The sequence below is a fragment of the Ischnura elegans genome, chromosome 2 (assembly GCF_921293095.1).
Source record: "Ischnura elegans chromosome 2, ioIscEleg1.1, whole genome shotgun sequence".
Classification (NCBI taxonomy): domain Eukaryota; kingdom Metazoa; phylum Arthropoda; class Insecta; order Odonata; family Coenagrionidae; genus Ischnura; species Ischnura elegans.
The window spans coordinates 7,075,941-7,100,567 of NC_060247.1; the positions used below are offsets into that span (position 1 = coordinate 7,075,941).

The window sequence follows — 24,627 nt, forward strand, 5'->3', positions numbered from 1 at the left end:
TCTTCACTCTACAAATCCACTCCAAGTATCCTCTTAAATCGTTCCTCGGATCCTTTTAATGCAAATCCCGCGACTTAATTCTGGAGATCTCGCCTCCTTCTCCAAGCACTTAGCTCCAATGTGCTCGCTGCACGTTCCGCCAGTGTACGGAAGGAGGAGGAGAAACAGCCGGTCGGGGAAAGGAGGTTATGGTGGGAGTTTAACGTCTCCTTCTGTCCATTATGCACCAGTGTATCTCCTAAGGTCTTTCGTATAAAAGTGCGCTTTCTAACTATAGGAATGACTATTCCGTGGTGCATGAGGCCCGTTTTTTCTCCTTTGTACGATATTATTCCCCATTAGTGACGTTGCTCCTGAACCTAAGCAACCCTCTTGTAACCGTCAATGAAATTTTTAGACTATTCCTTAAGAAAAAAAGAAATTATCGATTGAACTTAATTCAGCCAAGGAATTTGAAATGTAATGTCTCTTTTTCTCGCATCATTCGAAGGCTGTTTTAAAAAATTGGAAATCGTTCTAAATCTGGGCTTGGTTTAAAATGTTATGCTTTATTTTTATTTATTTAATCTTTGCTATTGGGAGAGAATATTACTATTTTTTCATATTTATCCCGTCTGCACTGGCTTTGGTATTGCTATTATTGCTATTAGCACTAAGGAAAACCTCGCTATGGAATTTTATAGTAACAAAATAAGTACAAAAACGCAACGTTATTGATGACTGAATTTCTGCTTTGAGTTGTGCAATGTAATTCAAAATCAGCGAAGCTTTTAACTGTCTCATACCTTTATATTCATTATTCGTCTGAATCCCGTGGTTAATTTTTCTAGTAACTAAAAAATAATATTTATCGATATGTAGATAGTGTTAAAATTATTTCGTTGCGTTCTTTGCGTATTTGTCCCGTCTATCCCTGAATTGAGATTTTTTTTAGTTTTATGGATTTAGGGAAGTGTTTTGCAGCTACAGTTGAGGTTCGTGGTAGATGGATTGGAGTCATTGGGCAGGGAGAGGGTGGGTTAGAAGTGGCCGTATTGCCCAACTGCGCCCGAGGACGAAATGAAGCACACCCTGGGTGAGATAGGTGGAGGATTAAGGATAAACGGGGAAGAGGAAGTGGCTACGTTTCCACAAAAGACGTGAATTGATACGAATTGCCTTACTATACGCCTTTAATGGCACCAAAAGAGCTTTTTCGCGTCTCCACTTTAAGAGGAATAGAGTCCAAGGCGTCCTCCTATTTTTTTCTTTTACTTCCTTCGGGCGCGAGAAATTTACCCTAAAAAATATCTATAAATTCTTCGGGTAGGTCTGAAGGTGCGTGGTGGTGACTTTCTCCCATGTCTTTACATCCTGGAGCCCTATAACAAATAGAGGAAAGTCATTTTATAAAAAAAACGCTGGCTGCCATGGTGGCATGGGTCTGTATTGAAAATGGGACCTGGAGAAAATATATATGACAATATTTTGGTATTACGTATATCGGATTAGTTCCTCAAACATAGTATAGTAAGTCATTTTACATACGAAATCAGGCGTAGGATTTGTGATTAGGATATGAATATATGTTTGAATTGTTTTTTTAATGGAAGAGTTTATCCTCATACCCACTCAAACTCATACCCAATTGGAGCCCTTGTATCAAAGTTTATATAGTTTAAAAATTATGCGTTTTCGTCCTTAAAATCATTAGTAATTCACTATCTATCTATCTATCTATCCGGTCATCCATCACTATTTAGGGCAAAGCAAGCTATAATACCGATTTATAACTTTTATCAGGGAGCAGCATACAACGCACACGAGGAAAGATAAACTCACTTTCGCTAATTTTCGAGCCGAAAACGGACCCGTCTCGATGTAAAGAGATAGATGAATTCACATGAATTGCTACGAGAAAAAATTCTCCTGAACCGGGAATAGGGGCACTTTTCCTGATGACAATTCATATGAATTTCAGCGTCGTTCACGCGGAAAGATTGAAATATTATAAGATAAGTGAATGTTTAACATTTTATAATTATCAATTTATAGTGATCATTGTATATTTACAAAATTATAATAATTGATAATGCCATAAATTAGTTAGTCTCAGTGAAGTGGGAATATATGATATGAAAACCCCTCACCTATCTTTCAGTAGTACCTTTGAAGTATAACTATTGCTGCTCACGTATTTCTTTCATTCACCCCTTCCTGTTCTCCTCCAAATTCTTTACCACCTGGGAAGCCATTTTGATTTCAGTCTCAGCACCGACGTTATGATAGTGCGAATAAAGCATTTTAGGCCAAATCTACCTTTTCTATAACGTTTTCCCTTCCATTGGTATTTCTCTCAGCAATTCCTCTTTGAGAGCTCGGTACTAGTTGTAAAATCCCACTGTCCAAATATCTCTCCTTAAAATAAAGGTCTTTAGTAAATCCAAACATCAGTCTCATCCATTTTCCCTAAACTTGTTCCACTCATGCGAAGTATACTCTTCCCCCCCTGCACTCGCTGCTTGCCTTTCTGCGTATATTATTTCCCTTATCCAGCCCACCCCATCGCTATTGCACCCCTCTCTCTGCTTCCTTTGTGCGTCCACCTTTTCAAAAACTCTGGTCGTCCAGGCAACAATTAAATCACGGCCCAAGAGACGCGTTGCCTCGCCTCAAACTCTTTCAGGCCACGCACCCCTTTCCCACTCCTTGAACTTCCCAGGCCACTCCTCCCCCTTTGAGCCACGCAATCTATCTGCCTTGGTTCTGAACAGGAAACCAACAAATACTTGAGAAATGAAAACCTGGGTTATTTCCCCACTAATCTCTTTGGAGCCTTGGAAGTTTTGTGCCAATTACCACTCTCTTAGATCAGGAAATTCGCTTGATACTTAATGTTTTCAAATTTTCTGTTGTTGTAGTCATTTTAGCAATTTTTCTAATTCAATGGGAAGAAATTGTATTGCTGGGTATGATATTACTCGTATTCCACTGTAAAAAGTAAATGGGAGTTTTGAAAAATAAATTGCAAGCCAGTAAACAAGGCTAAGCAGCATCACGTAACTCCACTCCAAATCATAATAGAGAACTTATTCATGTTTCAATTCATTTTAGGCTTTTTTTATCAAGAAGTAATTTAAGAAAAGGCTTAATTATAAAGTCTAGTGTTCTTTAGAATATCCACAAAATATAATGATAGGATTCATTTGAGAATTAAAAATTAGTGTTACTCTGCTGAGAAAGATATCTACTTCCGGCTATAAAACTCGTCTGAGCCTGCTTTGAGAACGATTAGATAAGAGCCTTTTCGGAAACATATGCCCTATACAGAATTTAAATGCTCGGAAGCATTATTTCACTTCTGCTTCCAAACTATATTGTTAAAAAATGTAACAAGATAACTAATAAGAAAAATATTTACATAATACGCGGGAGAATCGAAGTTTCATATTTGTTTAGAGTTAATCAATAAAATCAGAACCACCATCAATGACTTTAGCAAGCATAAAGTTTAAATGTTCGTTGGCAACAGTGGAAACACCGCTCATCTTGGCTCCGTTACCAGGGTAACCGCCTTACCCTCCCTTCTCCCCACCCCTTCGCCCTTTGAAGCCGCGCCCCCTTCCCCTCTGCCTCCCGCCCTACTTAACCTCCCATTCTAGCACTCCATCCTCTGTTCAACCTCGCTACGCCACATCAGATCTGCATTTATTCATACCACAACAGATTGTCATATTCTCCTCTATTCTCCGTGAAAATTGAACTGCAAAATTACTTTTCACGGGCCGCGAACTACAAGTGGGCGCGGGCAAGCTACACCTCCGCCACTATATGTCTTTCTTAATTTATTATTGTTTTACGACATAATTATTTAAAATATTCTGTATTTTGTCATATAACTGTGTTTCTCTACATTTATCCTCATCTACCTCATTATGAAAATAAAAAATAGACGCTACAAAATGCGATAAACTGTTATTGAAAGTGCGATTTTCACGTATCTCTAATCATGAGACATTTTCTCTTGACTTTAATGCTTCAATAATTCTAAATAATCAATTATATGGATTTATGAAAGTTATTTATCATACAATCGATGAATAACCAAGTAAATACTTTGACATAACGTTCACTAATGAATCTTCGAAGAGTAGTTTCGTTTTCTAAAATTCGCTTATCAAGCACGAGATGGTAACGCTGAATTATGGGCCCACCGTTGTCCCCGCTATAGCTTTTCCACAAATTAAAATTGAGTCAGAAATATCCGATAAATAGAACCAGAATTTGGTTTATCACAATTGAATGGTGTATTTTGAGACTGTGTATTTCAAATATTGCCTTTTCATCAGACTTTCAGGAAGTGCAGCGATTTTTTCATCTAGGCGCCACGATCATTTTAATTGTGAGCAATTGCTTCAAAGTTTTTATTTATGAGATGAATAACAGAAAATACCCGTAAATTATGATTAATTTGTAGAAATCAAGACTTTCATCAAATGAAGCTCTATTTCTTTCCTTTGATTTTGGTTAATGTTTAAATTTTATCAGCGATTTTTCTAACTCCTTACGAGAAAATATAAAGGAGTAAATAATTGTCATATAACTTCCAATTTTATCATTCTATCGAAATTAACCATTTTGCTAAATACTTCTTCCTCTTTCACTTTGCTAAATACTTCTTCCTCTTTCACTTTTTATAAAATCCAACATTAACTTATGGTCCATTATTTTATGCTTATCATACTCATTGACACAGGGCAGCGCTTGTGCATAGACAGATGATTTATTTCCAGCGAGTATCATTATGCTTCGCTGGAGGTCTCGTTCCGTTGCGATCTTAATCACCTTTAAATGTAATGTAATGTAATCCTGAAATCATATCACGCCCAGGTTAACGCGCCAAATCCCGGAAACAAAAGGAAACGCTGTGCCTCTATGCTAATTGAGCCGTATAAAGCTGCCTGTTCTAGTGCACATTACCAACGCTTTCACACCACCGCTAAAAATATCGCACGGGTACACATGAGACCTAATTTTCCTCGCGGAGGCAGATAGTTAAAAACCCCTGATGAAACCGATTTGGAGCATAGTTAGATCCAATCAAAATGCAGCGACTGTTTTAATTTCATCCAATCGCCATCCGCACGGTCTTCGTCACGCCCTCAATGGAGACTGCGAAAATATGACATAAAATGGTTTCCGAGAGATCAACACGTTATGATTTCTAGCAATTAACCTAATGAAGCTTTTATTTTCACAAATTTTTCATAAAATCGATATGTTGTTTGTCATATTGTGCGGGCCAAATATTGCAACTCAATTTCAACCCACATTTCGATCTCAGCTATGAAGCTGAAATTTTCAAGATATCTTAGAACCGGATGACAGGGAAATAATCTAACAATTTTATGATTATTATATCTGTATTTTGAATTTTATCCAGAATTTTAAATTAAATATGGATGTTAATTAAAAAATGGCCACAAAATCCGATGGCAGAGCTTCGATCATTTATAGGAACGATAATGATAGATAGTGATAGAATCATATAGAACGATAATGATGGAGTCATAACAACAAATTTGTTTGCATAAAATTTCACTGAAAAACCCATGGAACAAAAATGTACAAACGAAAGAAAAATGAGCTAAAAAAAAAAGAGGAGACAGTCGAACTATTATCTGCCTGATCGCAATAATGCGGTCACCTCTCTCTTTACATAAATCCTCCCTCTCCGAGCTCATATTTTCAAATCCCTTTTCTTCATCCAAGTAGACTTTTCTCGTTCCTCTGTGTCTCTTTCCTCTCTCCGCAATTTCCCCTTCTTTCTTGCTCCAACGATCTTCCATTCTTTATGCATGTTCTCTCGTGTTCGTCCCATTTTGTGCCTCCACCCGCTTTTTTCCTCTGTTCTCAGAGCTACTCCCCCCAGTACCTACTCTCCATCTCTTAACTATTCCCATCTTGCCACCCTCAATTCTTCCCAATCCTAATCGTCTCCTTGGTCCCACATTTTGCCTAACATAAGCCTCGCTAGCGAGAACTTAAACTCAATCTGACTGCTGTCGTCTGACCGTTCGAAAATATTTCCGTCCTCTGTTTCCTCTTCATATCTCTCCTCCTTCCAAATTATTTTATTTCCCCTCTCTTCTTATTTAAAGGATTCTACATTATTTATGCGTATTCTTTGGCAGTTCGTGCTTTCACCATTTCACCCCCTTTCGTCAAATTTTCTCGGAAGTATCCCATTCCATTTTAGACCTTTCACACGCCATAATCTCTCCAATTTGTCCCTCAGCCCCGTTGATGTATTTATTTCTCATTTATTTCTCAGTTATTCATTAATACTCTTCCCTTTGCCCCATGTTTTTCTCAGTCGTTTTAAGGATAACCGTATATACAAAACAACGTTCAGCACTTCATGAGTCATTTTTATAAATGTATTTTAATAACTTAATATCAAGAGACTGATATCTTCAACCAAAGATAAATTTAATATAAATATTTACAATTGATAAATGCCGTGTTAAATGATCAAAGGTCACGCCGGTATTGTATTTTCCCCTTCCTCAACGATATTCCATTCATTCCTCATGTTCTCTGGTACATAATATTTTCACCCTCAACTCCCTTTAACCTACTTCCTCTTCTTATAGGTCTTTCATTTGTCATAGTTCGAGCTCAGCCTTCGTGTGGTTCGGATCGTTCTCTCCGGTTCTCTCCTGTGCTACGCAATGCCTAACTGCAGTGCATGTGTTAAATCGATCAAGCGCGAGCAGAAGTCGCTCTCTTGCTGTGAGTGTAAGGCCCATTACCATCCACTGTGCCTTTCAATACCTGAAGTGGAAATTAAGGAGCTTAGTGACAAACGTAGACCATGGTATTGCGACGTTTGTCGGGCTAAGATCGGCTGTGGTAGTGATGGAGAGCAAATCAGAAAAGCTCCTGAGAACGAGTCCGCAAGTTCCAGTTTGTCTCCTGATCGTGTGAGTGATATCTTGAAAGATTTTTCGGCTAATCTTGCTGATATCCGGTCGGATCAAAGTGAAATTCGCAAATCAATATCTCGCTGGGAGGAGTCGTTCGGGGGTCAAGCAAAGTCTCTCGAGCTCCTCAATGCCTCCCTTGTGAAAATAACTGATTCCCTGAATCACCTATTAAGTGAAAACATCAGCCTAAAGAAACAACTAAGTGATACGGAAGCTCGCCTTAATCGCGTTGAGCAAGAGCAACTCCGGAATGTAATTGAGATCCACGGCATTCCTTACTCCGAAGGGGAGGTAGCTGGGGTCCTGATTTGTCAAGTTGGAATCGCTGTGGGAATTAAAGTGGATACAAGTGAAATCGATTACGCCTACAGGGGTGGTTCCAACCGTTCTGCAACCTCTCACCCTTCACCTAGACCTGCCCCTATTATTGTCCGTTTTCTACGATCTAGCACTGCTGCTGCATTTTTAAATGGTAGACGCACAAAACGGAACCTGAAACTCAACGACATCGTCGCCGACCAGAACCCTACCAACCCTCCTGTCTACATTAATGAATCCTTGACATCCTTAAACCGAAAGCTATATGCAATGGCCAGGGGACTTAAGAAAGAAGGTAAAATCAAATACGTGTGGATTCGTAATGGCCGTGTGTTTGCTCGGGTCCATGATGGTGGTGAACGCCTTTCTATCCTAGTTGAAACTGACCTTGACTGCTTAAAATAACATACGGGGGCTTGTTCTCTTCCCGCAGGCCTACCAATTGCTAATGAAATCAACATTTCCCTCGTCAATTGTCAATCTTTACTGTGTCATATCGACGAATTTCGGGTTCATTTTTCTTCCTGTGTAAGTGATATAATCTGTTTAACCGAAACATGGTTAAAACCAAATATTTCTGATAGCATGGTTGATCTTAGTGAACATTACTTGCTGAGACATGATCGGATCGGGAAAGGCGGTGGCGGGGTTGGTGCCTTCATTCATCATCGACTGAGTTCGTCGGTGCTGGCGACCTCTTCCGCGACCTATGAATGCCGACCCGAGTTCATAGTTATTGAAGTGCATGGTATAAACCTTTCTAAACTTCTTCTATTTGTTGTTTACAGACCTCCAAATGTTGGGTCCTTGACTGATATTGAAGAAGCATATACAACTTTTAGTCCAAACTATAAAATCATTGTAATTGTAGGTGACTTTAACGCCGATTTGCTACGGGACAGCTGTCATTCTTCCTTCATCAGGAATTTCATTTTTAATTATAATCTTCATCTGGCCTCAACGCAGCCCACGCATCATACAGAACATAGTCATACTCTCCTTGATCTCTGTATAGTTGATTCCCCTGAAAAACTCTTCATTCTCACAATTCCCTGTGCCTTTCCTCTCCGCACATGACAAAATTTTACTCTCTTATTCATTCAATTCCCCTCGTCTTCCTATACCTAAAATTCTCTATCGTGATCTTAAAAATTTCGATACAGCAAAGTTTCAGGACGATCTGCTCACCTTTGACTGGAACAACATATTTAGCTCCTCGTCCATTGATTCAAAATTAGAACTCTTTAATCAGAAATTCTTAGAGTGCATAAATTGTCATGCCCCCCTGCGAACATGCGCACCTAGACGGCCTTCAGCCCCCTGGCTGACTAGTGACATTAAGCAAAAAATGAAGGAACGTGATATTTCACGTAGAATTTTCACACGAACAAAAAGCCAGACTGCTTACACTGAGTTTATCGTCTTGCGTAATCAGGTAAAGCATCTCGTCACGGAAGCCAAGAAAAAATATTATGCAACCACCTTCTCCAATTTGACAGAACCAAACAAGGTCTGGAGGGAACTTAGAAGTCTTGGACTCGTGCAGCGACGAAACAAGCAGCCCTTACATGAATTATCTATCGATGATCTAAACAAGCACTTCACTCCCGCCTTTACCTTCGAGGCAAATAACATTGCTGACATATTCAGTCTCTCTAACCTTGATCCACTTGTACCCTATAACGAGAGAAATTTCTTCTTCCAACACGTAACCCCACACAACCTACGTAAAACGTTATCTCTCTCTAAATCGAACTCAACTGGGGTCGATGGAATCTCAGTTAAATTTATAAAGGCCGCGTCAACTGTACTTCTACCTGTAATACTTGATATCTATAATTTTTCCTTATCGTCATCTGAATATCCGAATGTATGGTAATATTCACTTATCACACCAATACAAAAAGTTAAAAAACCAACTTCTCCCAGTGATTATCGGCCAATCTCTATTCTGTGCTCTCTTTCTAAATGCTTAGAAAGAATTGTTTTTCAGCAGGTAACGAATTATCTGGACCAATGCAACTTGCATGATCCATATCAATCTGGATTTCTGAAAAACTTCTCTACGTAAACAGCGCTACTCAAATTAACGGATGATATACGTCAAGGAATTGATAAACGGATGGTTACAATTCTGGTACTATTTGATTTCACCAATGCTTTTGGTCTTGTTAATCACGCCAAACTTCTCCACAAGTTGAAAAACCTTAATTTTTCCTGTTCCTCACTTAACTGGTTTTACTCCTATCTAAAAGATCGTCAATAGGCAGTCAAGGACGCGAATGGGAATACATCGCAATGGACTACTGTCCATTGCGGGGTCCCCCAAGGGTCAGTTCTTGGTCCTCTCCTATTTTCCCTGTATGTCCTTGATCTGCCCAGGTGTATTCTAAACTGTAAATATCTCTTATATGCCGACGACCTACAGATTTATTTTCACTGTCATTTGTATGAGCTGAATGATGCAATTTCCAAAGTAAATCAGGACGTTCAGGCCATCACTTCATGGGCTGCAGACAATAACTTTGTGCTTAACCGTAGGAAAACAAAATCTATGTTATTTGGTACCTCAAAACTACTCAAACATGTCGACTTTGATGTCCTGCCCAAGATTTTTGTTGGTGATGCCGAAATATCATATGCAAAGTCCGTTAAAAATCTTGGAGTCTTATTGATGCCTAATTTGTCTTGGCAAAACCATGTTAAAGCCATCAGCAATAAGATCAACATGATCTTGTTTCAGCTAAAAATTCATAAAAACCTTATGCCCTCTCATACACGCAAGCAACTTGTATCCTCGTTAATATTCCCCCATATTGATTACTGTTGCCTTGTATATAATGACCTAACCGAAAAGATTAACACCCTGATTCAACGGCAATTAAATATGTGTGTTAGGTTCATTTATGATCTTAAAAAAGATGAACATATATCCCCTTATTTCTCTAAATTAGAATGGCTTAAAGCAAAAACAAGGAGGCAATACATGCTTGCCTCTTTTTTATACTAACTTTTTAATTGCAAACAGCCAGAATACATTATGCAATTTTTTCAGAGTAAAGAGAAATATCGCAATGTTGTAACTAGATTATCAGCTGATTTTTTAATTGTTCCTCAACATTGAACCACTGCATTTGATAATTCATTTTCAGTTGTTGGGTCAAGGCTATGGAATGGTATTCCTGAACCAATCAAAACCGCAAAATCACTGATGTCTTTTAAAAATCTAATGTCCACTAAAATGCTATTACAAGAAAAAATGTAATTGTACCAATATGCCACTATATTCTGTTACAATTTATTTTCTATTTTTTTTGCATGTATCTTATTCTTCTGTGCACTGAGCTCTAATATGAATGTAAGCCCTTGTATGTTCTTAGTGGACCATAAAGGTCCAAGAACAATAAATATTTCTTTATTCTTTATTCTTTCATTGCTCTTATTTTTTCTACCAGCCGCTGTCATTATCACCACTTCTCAATCCAATCGTCGACGATTCCTTTCAATTACCCTGTAGTCGCACATTTACAGCCCTATGACCACCTGGTTTACAATTGAAACTTACCATCCGTCGGATTTTCTCTTTCCTATTTCGGTGAATATTGGACTACGCGTAGTTTTCTAAACACACCACAATTTTCAATATACTACACCATCGACAAGATGAGAGACCGTAGAGACTAGAAGTAATTATTTGAGTAATTATTGTTCCCGTTATTTTTCATTCTCCATTCATTGTAGTACGGAGCCATGTTTTTGGAAACTTAAATTAAAAACACCAACTTTTCATTCAGCATATCGAGACAGGATTTTTTTTCTCATGGCAGTTTTCGAATTCCGTTTATTTGGAGATCTTAAATATAAAATAATGCCGCAAAACTCTCTAAGGCCCAAAAGAAATGATATCATATCACTCCTAATTAATTATTAAATAACTTTTTTCTTTCCAAACTCTCATGTTTGTGCCTGAGTCGTCCTATTCCTTTTTATTTCCAAGGGCTTTCCATTAAATCTTCAGCATATAAAAAATGTTTCTGGATTATTTTGTGTCAGTGGGCGAAGAGGTTTGAAATCCAATGAGGTAGGTTAAGCAAAGGCCCACTAATTTTATTCTATACTTTGTGCTGCATCAACCTTAAGTAATTTCAGAAGAGACTTTTAATGGTTTAATAGCTCTTCGTTAAAACTTTCGCGGGTGCTCGTCATGTTGAATTAAAACTTTTGGGCTATGTCGCCGCGTCAGATTTTGGGTGGCCCCAACGTTTCCCGACCGATGCTGGTCGCTTTCTCAAGGGAATCTGAAGAGGTGGGATTTAAAATTGGTATATATAGGTATACGTGTCAGGTGGTGGGGGGAGGGGAGTGAGAGGTTGGAGGAGTGGGTTGTCGATTATTTTTGCCGATTACGGGTTGCCAAGTACGGCTGATTTTAAGGCCAGTGTCTCTGTTAAAGTTGTTTTTCTCCTCTTTAGATATTTCTATTGCTTCTCTTACGAGTCTCTGTTTAAAGCCTTTCACTCTCGCAACAAAAGGCTTTAAACAGAGACTCGTAAGAGAAGCAATAGAAATATCTAAAGAGGAGAAAAACAACTTTAACAGAGACACTGGCCTTAAAATCAGCCGTACTTGGCAACCCGTAATCGGCAAAAATAATCGACAACCCACTCCTCCAACCTCTCACTCCCCTCCCCCCACCACCTGACACGTATACCTATATATACCAATTTTAAATCCCACCTCTTCAGATTCCCTTGAGAAAGCGACCAGCATCGGTCGGGAAACGTTGGGGCCACCCAAAATCTGACGCGGCGACATAGCCCAAAAGTTTTAATTCAACATGGTTTAATAGCTGTATACTGGAGTGAAGGAAAAGAATTTCCAAGCGGAAGTAGGTTGTTACATCCGGTTAATCCTGATTTAATACAGTGCGTTCTTGTCAAAACTGTGTTCTTTTATATTTTATTTAATTTATTGATTATTATAGCTCCAGTTTTGAAGGATTTTCGTTCCTATGCTTTTTTTCAGTGCTCGTGCTCCCGTCTGCCGGCTCTTGTCATTTTTTGTTCCCCACGGACCATAAACCATTCCATTGCCAACCACCTTTGCACTCCACCCGTTACGTATCTTCTTCTTTGCTCCAAATGTCTCTTCCACATTCACCTCCATTGCTAATTTCTTGTCTTCCTCAGCTTTATTTTGGAATCTTATAGGCATCAATGGCTACATAGGTTAAATAGGAAAATTGGAGGCTCTGATAATTTCTGCATTCTTCTCGGAAGTATGCAACAATAGTAGGTAGTTTTCCCTTATCAGCATTTTTTTAATTGATAAAAATTATTTTTTAGCACCCTGATGTCCTGATAATTATCTACTTCTCGGCCCTTTTTTTCGTTTTTTCAATCATTCCGGCTGTACTTTTCTCTCCTTTCACCGCATAATAATCTCCTTTTTTGTCTCCATTACTTTTCCCGCCATACACCTTCTCACCCCACTCTCTTCTCGAGTCTTTTATGCTACTCCTTCCTCCCCCGACTGCCTCCTTCACCGCTAATTTGAATTCCCTTTTAACCCGAGAGCACGATTTCCATATTCCATAACTCTTCTTACCCCCAACTCGCATCCGCCAAACCTACGCCTTCTTCACTACTCATCCATCGCTGTACATTTCCGCGAAAAGCCTTCCTTCTCCTCTTCCTCCCATACAATAATCGCAATTCATATTTCCTTCCCCCAACCCTCTTCCTTCAAGTGAGCAAATCATCTCAATGCCATTGTGTCGTCTCCCTTTGCAGTCCTCTCCACCTTCCCCCTGCATTCTTTTTCTTCTTCCTCTGGACCAGCTCCTTCGTTTCACCCTTCCTTCCTTCCTCACAGAGCAATACTCCCACCCCTTCTCACCCGCAGAAGTGCAAACGCTCCCTCTCTCCTTTCATCTTCTTCCTCCACGGTGAGTTTCTTACCTCGAATTTCCTCGTCGCTAGCTTCTTTGAAAATGTACGTTTTTTTTCGCGTCCTCTTCACTTACATTTCTTATGCCGCAGATTTCTTTTCTCCTTTCCTCATTCCTTAGCCATTTTCCTTCTCACAGAGGTTGAATGGCTGAACTAAGCTCAAAACTCTTTTCCTCGTACATTTAGCTTTTTCCTCTCACGGTCAAACTCGAACCTTTTCTTGCATGTATTGTGGGCGTCTTCATGTACTCTGGAGGTGAAGTTGCAGGAAAATGGTTCTTTGAATTCAAATTGAACGAAAATTTAAGTTCTTCACACAAGTATGTGCTATCAGGTGCTATATATTGTATTCATTGAGTCTTTTTAATAACGTCAGTAATAGTCCAGATGCAATATGCGAGAACTTTTCTTGCTGCTTTTAAAACAATTGATTTTAAGTCCCTGAATAAATTTAATTTATAGTGAGTTTTTCGAAAAAATCCAACGAATGTTTACTTCGATGCAAACATGAAAATTAGTGAATAAAACAACCGTTCATTTTCATCGACCTGGGCCACAAAATTATAGCCACTTATATTCTTACGGTGAATTTTCCCCTAAGTTTTATTAGATGGGAAAAATTAAAGTTCTAATGGTTAGCTATACGCTTAAATTTTGTGATAATTCCCAAAAAAGTTTAGAGTAAAATGGTAGGTAGCATTCAATACTTTGACTTTGTATTTTCGAGGAAAATTATGATTTTTGAGAGTGCGACTGAAACAGTTTTCTTGGGCCAAATACCTTTTAAAGCTTGAATTGGTTCTTCGTATTTGTGTCAATACGTATTGGATATTATGACATGGGAACGCTGGAAGAATTATCTTCTATGGGAATGCTTCCTCAATTTTAGCAAGTTTACCTTCCAAATATATTCGTCAATTTATGTGACCTATCTCTTTTCATGGCAGTACCTGAGTGTACTAGGATTTATTTTTGTCGTGTACATACACGTAAATAGGTAGTATACGAAAATATGTCCTGAATACTCCAGTAAAACATCAATCAATATAAACCAGTCATGCTTCATTATGATCTATAATGAAATTAGGTCTGCCGAATCGATTTGTGTTGCCTAAGTTCTAACCCTATGAGAACACGATATTATTACCGATTTCTGTCATGTCATCAACTAAATCTTTTTAATTGAGTAAACGAAAACAAAAAATGCTTCGTAAAATAAAGAAAAACAGAATCAGTGAATGTGCCCACTCCGTTCCAATTATTTCGCCTTTTAATATTTCTTTTATGGCCCGTCAGAGGAGAAATTTAATGCATCATGTGAAGCATCACTACATGGCCCTCGTTTAATTTGAGTAAGCCTCTCATGTTTTTTGACAGCGTATAGTTGAGTTTAATATTGATTAAATGTAACCAATTAATTATTCCGCTCGTAATTCTATTAGTTTTCGCTCTGCACTCTCGCATTATCATGCCCACCTTCCATCCACTCCTCCCTCTAACAAGATGAGGCAGGAATGAGTGCGAGGTAGAATAGCGTGAGGCTTCCTCGTTAAGAGCACGCAAGCGCCCATCGTGGCTAAGTGGAGGGTGTAGCCCTCTCCACTCTCCTCCCCATCCCTTTCACCCATCGTGACTCTCACTTAATGGTAATCGCACGCTTCGATACAGCCTCATCTCTTCATTGCCCTTTTAGTCGTATATTTTGTTTTCGGATTCTAGCGTGCAAAATCATCCTCTATCGCTCGGTTCAATGTTGGCAAGAAATTTGTTTTAGCCTGTAAAACTGAAATATATGTGCTTTTAGCAATCAACGGTGTTATTTTTAGTTTACGAAAATTGTTACGGGGCATGAAATATCAACTTAAATATAATTAGAAACGGAATATTTAAGGTAAGGACAGAATGGCTCCATCATTATATTTATTTTAAATACATTTTTATATAAACGTTATGGGAGTGAACGTTTATTGTTCGTCGTATATTCATTCGCCCATGATTTATTTGTACCTGTATGGCCATTCGTTCATTTCTTATACTGAGTGTTACTTGAGTGTCCTGTCAGGATAACTTGATGCCATAATCAGAGCCTACGGTGGTTTCACTCTATTGCATAATATCGAAGCATAAAACTTATATTCCTCAGCTGTTTGAAACATTAAAACATTTACGTCTCCGTGAGAATGCCGAAATCTTAAAAAGGTGAGATCTTGGGCCACCTATCTTTCCTTTTACCTATGGCTTAGGTTTTTCCTATATTTTATATAGGTTTGTCTTATAATAGCAATATAGGTGTGGTGAAAACAAGGAGTAAACACTAAAGATACACAATGAAAAACTTTTTTTCATGATGAAATTATCATTTGTGTACCTATATAAATTAGCACCTGTGTGCGTGTAAAATATTATTTGTTTAATGAATTACTACGGAAAACATTCTTCGCGGAAAAGCGACAAATTAGGACGGCGAAATACCTCACATATCTCCGAAAGTGACTTTTAAAGCACGAACTCCATCTCCTGTGTCACAGTGTGGACTGGAGACGTCCACGAGAGACTTTTTATGTAAACCCAGTCTGAGATTGGCAACGGTTGACTTACCCGCTATCGGGAGATCCAGATGAAATTTTTGTTTTCATTACATACAATCCTCGGTGTAAATTACCTTACTCTCGTACGCGTGACTGCGTACAAAGTGGCTGCATTTTCTGCTTTGGAATGGTAATAAACCTGTCGTAGCGAATTTCTATGGCTTCGCAAATTCGTAATATAATAAGCTCTGCTGAGTGAGTGAAATTGTAATTGTTTAAACAAGCAATCATTTACTTGGTGAGGGTGGGCTCCCTGTGAGATCAGCCAGATCGACATACTTGTGCTTAGGGCACCGGATTAAGGACATCCGATAGACGCCTCCATTTTCGATTGTGAAACGCGATAAAATAACTCATGGGACTCGGATTTATGTGGCTACAGTGGGAGTGTAAGGCGCCATGGCAGATGCGAAGTAAGGGATGGAATCTCTAAAGCTCTTAAAGCCCTTTCGTCCCTTGAATTTATTGCCCTTTGGGTGTCAGCGGAGAGGGCACAAGGACAATCGCAACTTCAGGTCTATCGCCGGAGGGAGAGAGAATGGGACGAGAATGGGTCAACCCTTTCTTCGCCTTCGGCACACATAAGGCGCAGTCTCTCCTTGCTCCGATTTCGAACCGTCAACCGCAATTCCTACTCCTCCATTGGAGAGCGCAGTAATTGTGGCCGGGAGCAACGGAGGTCGCATACCTCTGTGGGGTCGAGAGTTTTCGATGCGATTCCCCATCTGGCATGCATTTATATTTTCATTGAAGGTATGTCACTTCTACAGGCCATTGCAGAGTCTAATCTTTTATAATGAAGAGTATACTCCGAATATATTATTCGGATCTTTTGCTTTCATTTTTACATTGCTCTTTAGGAACCTAATAAAAACACTTTGAGTTGACGCAGAGTTTTCTTTTTTGGGCCGATATTTTCAACGTGTGGATTACTCTCTCTATTTTAGCGCGTCGACCACTGCACATGCGCTCCTCATTTTCCAAGACGACCCCGCATGGAATATCCCGAACTCATATTCTCTTATAACTTTAAGCTTTTCCCGGCCATTTTTCCAATTTTGTCAGTCGTTTTTTTATATGTCCGGGTTAAGTTTAAGCCACTTTGGATGCTTATAGTCATCATTATTTCTCTTGCGATCGTAACTATTTGGATAACATATCGTAATACCATGAGAAGACTATGATGGTTTCACTTTTTGGTATAAAATTATAGAACAGACATAAATATAAATTTTTCTGGAGTTTCAAACCTTAAAACCTGTATCTTTAGGTCAATTTAAGACTGCCGAAATTAAAATAACTTGAGTAGGGCTGGGTAACTTTACAATTTTTTTATGTATTTTATTAAGAAAAAGTGTTTTCCATAGTATATTCCCGTTTCCTAAAAAATTTATGTTGATACAATTTGTTACGAGAAGTGAAATCCTGATTCTTCTTCAAGCATACTTCTAATTTGTTTACTTACAACATTTTTCAGTAATAAAAAATGGAGAGGGCTCATTGTTAGTATAATGAAATAAAAGGTCTACGCCTACCATTTGCGTATAGGCTTGTTCTCGTAGATTACCGCCGCAGTCCCTCAGGCTAAGCCCAAAAGTCGTGGGGATGAAGTATTGAAGACGCGAGAACGGCGGAAAGTGTGAGGGGAGGGTGAATGAGGAGGAGTGGGGAACAGGAGGGTACGACCGGCAGGGGAACGTTCTTTCTATGCCGGAGGTGTCCTTCAGGGAGAAGAAATAAAAAAGGATGGGATATAGCCCATTGGAAATAAGAAAACCACTCATATTGTAAGTAATGGAAATTATTCATCATGTCCTAGGAAATACTTCTTTCGTTTTTAAGTTTTCGAAAAAATATCAACGGCTATTAAAAATGATTTTGTAATTTTTCTCCCTTCCTCATTTATATCTTACTGATTTAAGCCTTAAGATCAGGTTCATGACTTCCCTATAAAGATGACACTATGAATCTGGCTTACGTGGAGAAGTCGGTAAAAACGTCTTGTTGAGCTGTAGGACGTTTGAAATGGGGGCAAATATTAGGCTAAATGGGAAATATGAATGTACAGCTGCTATACAGCTTAAATTTAAGGGATGTTGGTTTTAAATTTTGACAATATGTCATGCCATATTCCCTTTCAGATAGACCTCAAATTTTTGGAGACAAGAGTATAGCTGACACACGTAAGAAGGAAGGAAATCCGAAAGGATAAATGACACCATAGAGTAAGAATATGCTCACTCTATGATGGTACTTTAATATTATCAAATAATATCTGGTCTTTGAAAAACAGGTGAAAATCTTTTTTATCTATGAAATATTTGAAGCAATTCATCAATATCTAACTGTATGACGGTATGTGTATGAAGACTGTTATCGGAAAGCAGAACTTGTCAAGGTGGGGAAGGAGACATCGAACTGGAGAACATTAATATAAAATACGATGATTCAAACTATCGTGAGAATTGAAATGACCATATCCTTAATATTTTTAAAAAGTCTGCCACAAATCCTATTCATGTTTTTATTCCAACATCCTAAATCAACGGCTAGTTTGTTTCATTTTACTTTGTGTAATGAAAATATACCTAGCCTTCTGCCGAGAGAAACTAATCCGCAATTTACCATCATTTATTCATATCGTTGCGTTGAAGTGGTAATGTCACAACCGCAATTTCTGTGAAGTCATCTCTTTAAACATCTCTTATCTGAAGTCAAGAACATTTGGTGTACGCAAGTGATATAACAGTGATAAAGCTATTAGTCGTCTGTCAATGTAAATGCTTGTTCCTTGTACGACTATTTTAGGCTTAGGGATGATCATTTTTTTTTAATTTTTGCTTTGCTATTAAAATACAAGAAGAAGTTCCACAACTCCAGTATGTCACCGCACCCCCATATAACGATCCTAAAATCAGATGGAAGTAATTATTGTAGACAATAGTGAGGAGAGAGGCGAGAAGGACGGATAAATGAGGAGGCTAAGGGAAAAAGAAAACACAGTCGACAGGCGAACGTGAGGGAAACGTTCTTGAGCTCTATACATTCTTGAGGTAAACTAAGGCAATTGGGAAGCAAGGCAGATGATCGCTTGGGCTGGGCTATGAGATGGATCGTGCGCGGAAAGTGAAACTAGTCTGGAGGGAGAAACATGAGTTGGTTGGAGAACAGGGCCTCCTTCATCTTCCTCCTCTCCCTTTGGCGCCAGCAACGCTTTCGTTTGTTGACTTCCTTTGTCCGGCGCTCGTTTGAAGGGGCGAGAGAGTGGTTTTTTTGGGAGGTTGAGAGGAATATCCCTGGAATGCTTCGTTGGCCTTCCGAGGAGGACGCGCCGTCGTAGATATTGAATTCTATCGCCTATAAGTCACTCCCGCTCTTCTAATGCCCACTGTCCGTGCTTCCAGATGCTTCAAAATATTGCTTGAATGCCTTGCATCCTTCTTGTTATTCTGGACTAGTCTTGAATGAATATTTACGCCATTATTTGATGCTCCTTTTCATCTCTCTTCGCGATAGCGATATGTTTATAACATTCGCGAGAGGATTTTATCCTCCCGCTATTTTATCATACCATACACATGGTGAACTTTATTACGTCTACTACGAGTGACACGAATGATTCGGAATGAAGGCTAAAATTGAGCATCGCTTGCCTTTTTTTTTAGATACTGAGATTAATGTTCTGTGAGCAAAGAGGCTCACTTTTTTCAGAGCAGATTTTCTATCTTTATTAGTGGGAGCACATCATAAGGAAATCTAATAATTTCTTGTAAATGGTTAATGATTTTGGAAGCCTTAATTGCGGTAATTGTCGTCCATTTTTACCACGTTTTATTATACTCGCTTTCTTGTTTATCCTTAAGGGAAAAATCTTGCAAGTCAAATTTCGCGCACTTCTTGATTAACTAGAGCACTGATATTTTCAGGATAGCTCAGAACTGGATGGCAATAGAATTTTCTTAGAATTTTACCACGATTGGATGTGTATTTCGAGTAATACTCAGAAGTCAAATTAAATATGGAGATCTAAACGTGGCCACTTAAATCCCATGGAGGCGCTTCAGTCACAATAGGTGCAACAGTATCTATTTGTAAAGCGTAAAGTGCTTGTATATTTTTTCTTTGGTTTGCCTTCAACAAAAGCCAACGATTTACCATTCCTTTAATGACTTCCTCTGAAAATTCTACATTGCTACGTGGAATCATCGACTTCGACTCTATGATCCAATCAACAATTGAATTGAACAAACAAACATTCGCTCCAATAATATTTAAAAATTGAAGTAGGAAGTTAACAAATTGGCATTCGGAGATGTCTCTTATCGGTTAAAAATAATGGTATGAGTACAGAAATAAATAGGTAATATAGTAGAAGTGCACAAAATGCAGTGAGGTGAAAGAAAGAAAAAAGAGAAAATGAGGAAAAATATAACGAAACAGTGCATTAAGACCGATTTCAGGACATGAGGACAAGACTGGTTGGAAAGATGAATAGATTAATTAGACCGTTTTATCTGATTTTATTGGCTCACAGGCAAATATGTTTAAATTAATTTTAGCATAAAAAATTCAGCGCATGATTTTTTTGGGATATTGATTGTGGAACTCTTGATAGCTTTTGATGCAAATTTATCATTAGCTCTTTTTTCTCTTCTCCATTAATAAAATAGAAATTATAAAAATACTCCTACTTTTACAGTGGGATAAGTGATGACTGAAAGTGAATAGAAATCTCTCCGTTTTTAAAGTTAAATGGGAACAAATGTTCTTACACCTAATTCAAACGGGAGTATATCAGGCAAGCATTGCAATAATAATTATCGTACTTGATTTGATGTACTGGTATCATTTGAATTACGTACTTTCTTGCCAACCAAGTAGTCTCCGGCATTTTGTTTTAAACCTCCGTCAGTCGGGTCACATTTAGGAACGCTTTTTGTCGTGAGTCGTCTCACAGACTCCATTTTGAATAGGTTAAACAAAATGCATGAAAGTAGATATCACTGTATTAACTATAATAAATCATTCGTTGAATACTTAATTTCATGAATGGACAACAAAATAATGCTTAATAATGATGGAGATATTTGCATTAATAAAACACTGAATACTACTTATTTTGATGTTTATGTACTATTATAACGAAAAAAGTGGCGCGCATGTGAGATTATAAAATTTATTATTGCTGGTCAATGTATATCAGAGTTGTCTAGTGTCGAAAGCGAAGGCAATCTTACATGCGTTCCTCGTTTTTCGTTTTTGATATCTGAAATGTTCATCTAAAACTTAATTAACTTTCTTATCAATTATATTTCATATTTTAAATGTTTTAGGGGGCATTAGCCAGTTTTTTTCTTCTTTTCAACAAAACATGGTTCTTATAAAAACATTATTTTTATACTTTAATATTATTTAATTAGCCTGCCCGTTGCGCAATTATTATGATGAAAACTCATAAAAAGTTGATGATCAATGAAGGATTTTTCATTCTTGCGTATAAATGGAAACTCAACGAAATCAAATTTGGCTTTCACCGTTACATATCAAACATTTCGTTCAAGAAATATTCTCTGAAAAATACCATTTTTTCATTATCAACTTATGTGAGCGGGAACTCGTAAGAGGTGGATGCCTATGCTAACGCTCATTCTTGGATAACCGAGGAGAATTAAGGAAACGGGGAGGTAAGGAAACGAGGAGATAAGGAAAAGCTAGGAACACTAAAGGATAAGATAGGAGTAGAAAGTGTATGGAACTATTTTTTTACCGTTTGAAAAAGAGAGAATTAAGAACATTTTCAATTCAATTACATGTATTACAATTACATAATACAATAGAAAATTTCACAAAAGATTAATTTCTGATAGTGATAGACATGAATCACCGCTTTGCTGTAGTCAGAGGTGAGAAGATATTCTGCCGTAGGTTTTTTTTGTGTGAGAAAAGGGCAAGGGATGAAAGAGCAAGGACAATGGGAACCATGGTATGCTGTAGAAAGGAAGGAGTAAGAGGTCGGATCAAAGAAGGGTAGGAAACTTTAGTATACCAGCTATATGAGCAGATTTTTAAATAAATATGCAGTTAATAAAGTTTTAGAAACAATATAAAGGACTTAACAAATACAAGCAAGAAAATTACCATACAATTGAAATTTATTTCTCAAGAATGGCTATTTAAAACTTTGTTTAGTTGGGTAAACCTTGTAAGTAGAAATGGTTTAAATACTTGAATTATGGATATTTTTAGTTCAAATATTTATTTGTGTCATTAAAATCAAATGTTATTAATTCTGAAAACTTTATTTCATATGTTCCACTAGTTTATGGAGAAAAACTGTCAGGGAATAAATCTCTCAATGTCTTTTCTAATTTTTTTCATAGCTTGTGGGTATTTCTCCAATATTTTCCCCATGTTGTTCGTGATTTTGTGAAACTTCATGCTGGACAAAACTCCTTAGGACTTCTTACCTTATGATTTTCAATTTTAGCACCAATCAACTCCATTGAAAAGGAGTGATTCAATGTCTATCATCATTCGAGAGAATTCCTGCAACGTTACTGACTGGATTTAAAATGTTAAGAAAGCAGAGATGTTTGCCCAATATTTTATGCGTGGATAGCTAAATAAATTTTAAAGTTTTCAATAGTAAAATGTAAATTTTCCGCCGCTAAAATTTAATGTGATAAATTAAACCAACACTTACTGTAATTTAACACTTTTTGTTAACGAATTAGCAACAATAACTCTTCTGGACATATGCCCCATGCATCCTTAACTGTTCCCACCTCATTTCCATATTTAGTTGATTTCGGGCTAATTGGAATGTAGTATCCAAGGGAATCCATAGTATATCTTCAACTTCCAAAAAAACTGAGTGAAAAAGCCATTCCAATACATTCTTGAAGTGATGAATGGAGATTTGTCCCCTGAAATAAATCCTTTTATAACCAGCAAAAACGTAATAAGACCAATTAGGAAATTGCGACGTGTGTTACACAGCTGAGTGTATAATGTCGTTTGGCCTATTAACTATGGAAGAATGAGTGTCTAAAAAAAGTTCACGTAGTGTCTTAACAAAAGAAAAGTTTAGGCACCTTTTTAGGCACAATGGGATCTTAAAGTCGAAAGCTTGCAAGACCCATCGTTGGCCAGAAAGTTTTAGGAGTTACAATTGGAAATTCTTCCGCTGCAAAACCTGAGGTACAGGCACAATTATATCCAATTATATTTGGATGAGCATCCGTCGCATTTTTTGGATTTCACACTATCGAGCTTCTGGCCTCATCTTAACATAAACCAATGCATTTCTGTTATCCTACATTATATCTGTAGATATAAACAACGATGTGAAAGACTTCGGGTCTCAAACGGTATAGTTTCATAATTAATGATTCATAGCCAAGACCTTTCCCCTAGTTAATGCTTAAGTAACAAATCTTAAAGTATCAAAATTCAACAAATCTGCCTGTGAGAACAATCAATGAATTCAAATTTCAACACTCCGATTATTTAATGAATGGAAGCAGCTCTCGTCAGCTCCCATTCGTGCATGTTTTCTTCTCAGAGGGATAGAGGGCATTAGGGAAAGATTGAAAATTTATTAGAATTTGAATGAACCCGTAAGGGAATTACGAACAGATCAAAGAAGGTTTGATGATATATTTCCTCCCTCGTCTGTAGTCATATGGTGTAAGATAATGAGTAAGATAAAACGGATAAAAATTAAAAGTGCTCGCACAGTCGTACGTAGAGGCAGTAATAATCTTCGGTATTCCTTTAGTTACGAATTCATTTGTTCCTCAACTCTAAAGGGACTCATTAAGGGGGCCCTAGCATTTTAATTTCCCAATAGGGTGGTTTCCTATTATTTTTTTATTTCCTAAATTGAAAGATTATTACTCCTGGAGTACGCATTTCACGCTCTTAGATTTTCGAATGACGATATCTATTTTTCGCGATTAAACGAAAAGTGAAAATTTTCTAGCGCGCGAATCCGGGACGGCTAAGTAGGAATGATGGGAAAAGTCCGTATGACGTATTTCTGGTTCCCGCTGCCGCCCTGTGAGGTGACCTTGAGGCGAGGCTTGAGCGCTGATACGACGCAGGCTGCTAGTAAGTAGCAGAGCACCCTGCTAGCTGATAGCGCTTGGCTTAAATATGGATTATTACTACCTTATCAAATGAAGGAAACTTTCCGACCTTAGACTATTTTAATAAGTGATTATTAAGAGATGTTTCCCTGAGCTCTGTGACTCATGCATGCATTGGTAATCTCAGACGATGTAAAACTCGTATCCTCTCGTGTAGACACTAGGTCCCTATGACGTCACGCGGAGTGGAATCGCATGGGCGCCAATCTGGCCTTTTTCAAATGAGGTTAAAATTGACCATTGCCATTCGTCTAAACTGGGATTTCTAAAACCGAATAATTTGTATATTATGAAAACCCTAATGGTGGGTAACGAATAGCAATCAATACATTTCGTTTTCTTTGATGAAGGAAACTAAAGAGCGTTCCACATTTAGTTGACAGTACAGGCCTTATGGAGAACAGTGTTGCCAAGCTTCCGCTCCGCCGCAGTCAGGATGCCTGCCGGCGCGCCGGCAGGCATCCTGACTGCGTATGCAACCACACATAATAGAGCGCAAAAACTGTTCAGTTCAAAAAGGAGTTGGGGATCGCACGAAAGACGGCGAAAATTAAGGAATTTTTTAGCGTAAATTACAATAACTTTGCTGCAATATAAAAGGAAAAGTCTTTTGTTATTTTATGTATGCACTTATTCAATGCACTTGCTGAAT

General features: G+C 38.0%; 1 protein-coding gene across 1 annotated transcript; it reads left to right on the plus strand.

The window, feature by feature from the left end:
• Positions 1 to 6,713: 6,713 nt before the first annotated feature.
• On the plus strand, positions 6,714 to 7,691 carry LOC124173959. The gene has a single exon (XM_046553123.1). It carries the CDS (start codon positions 6,714 to 6,716, stop codon positions 7,689 to 7,691), a length of 978 nt encoding a protein of 325 aa, XP_046409079.1.
• Positions 7,692 to 24,627: the final 16,936 nt, after the last annotated feature.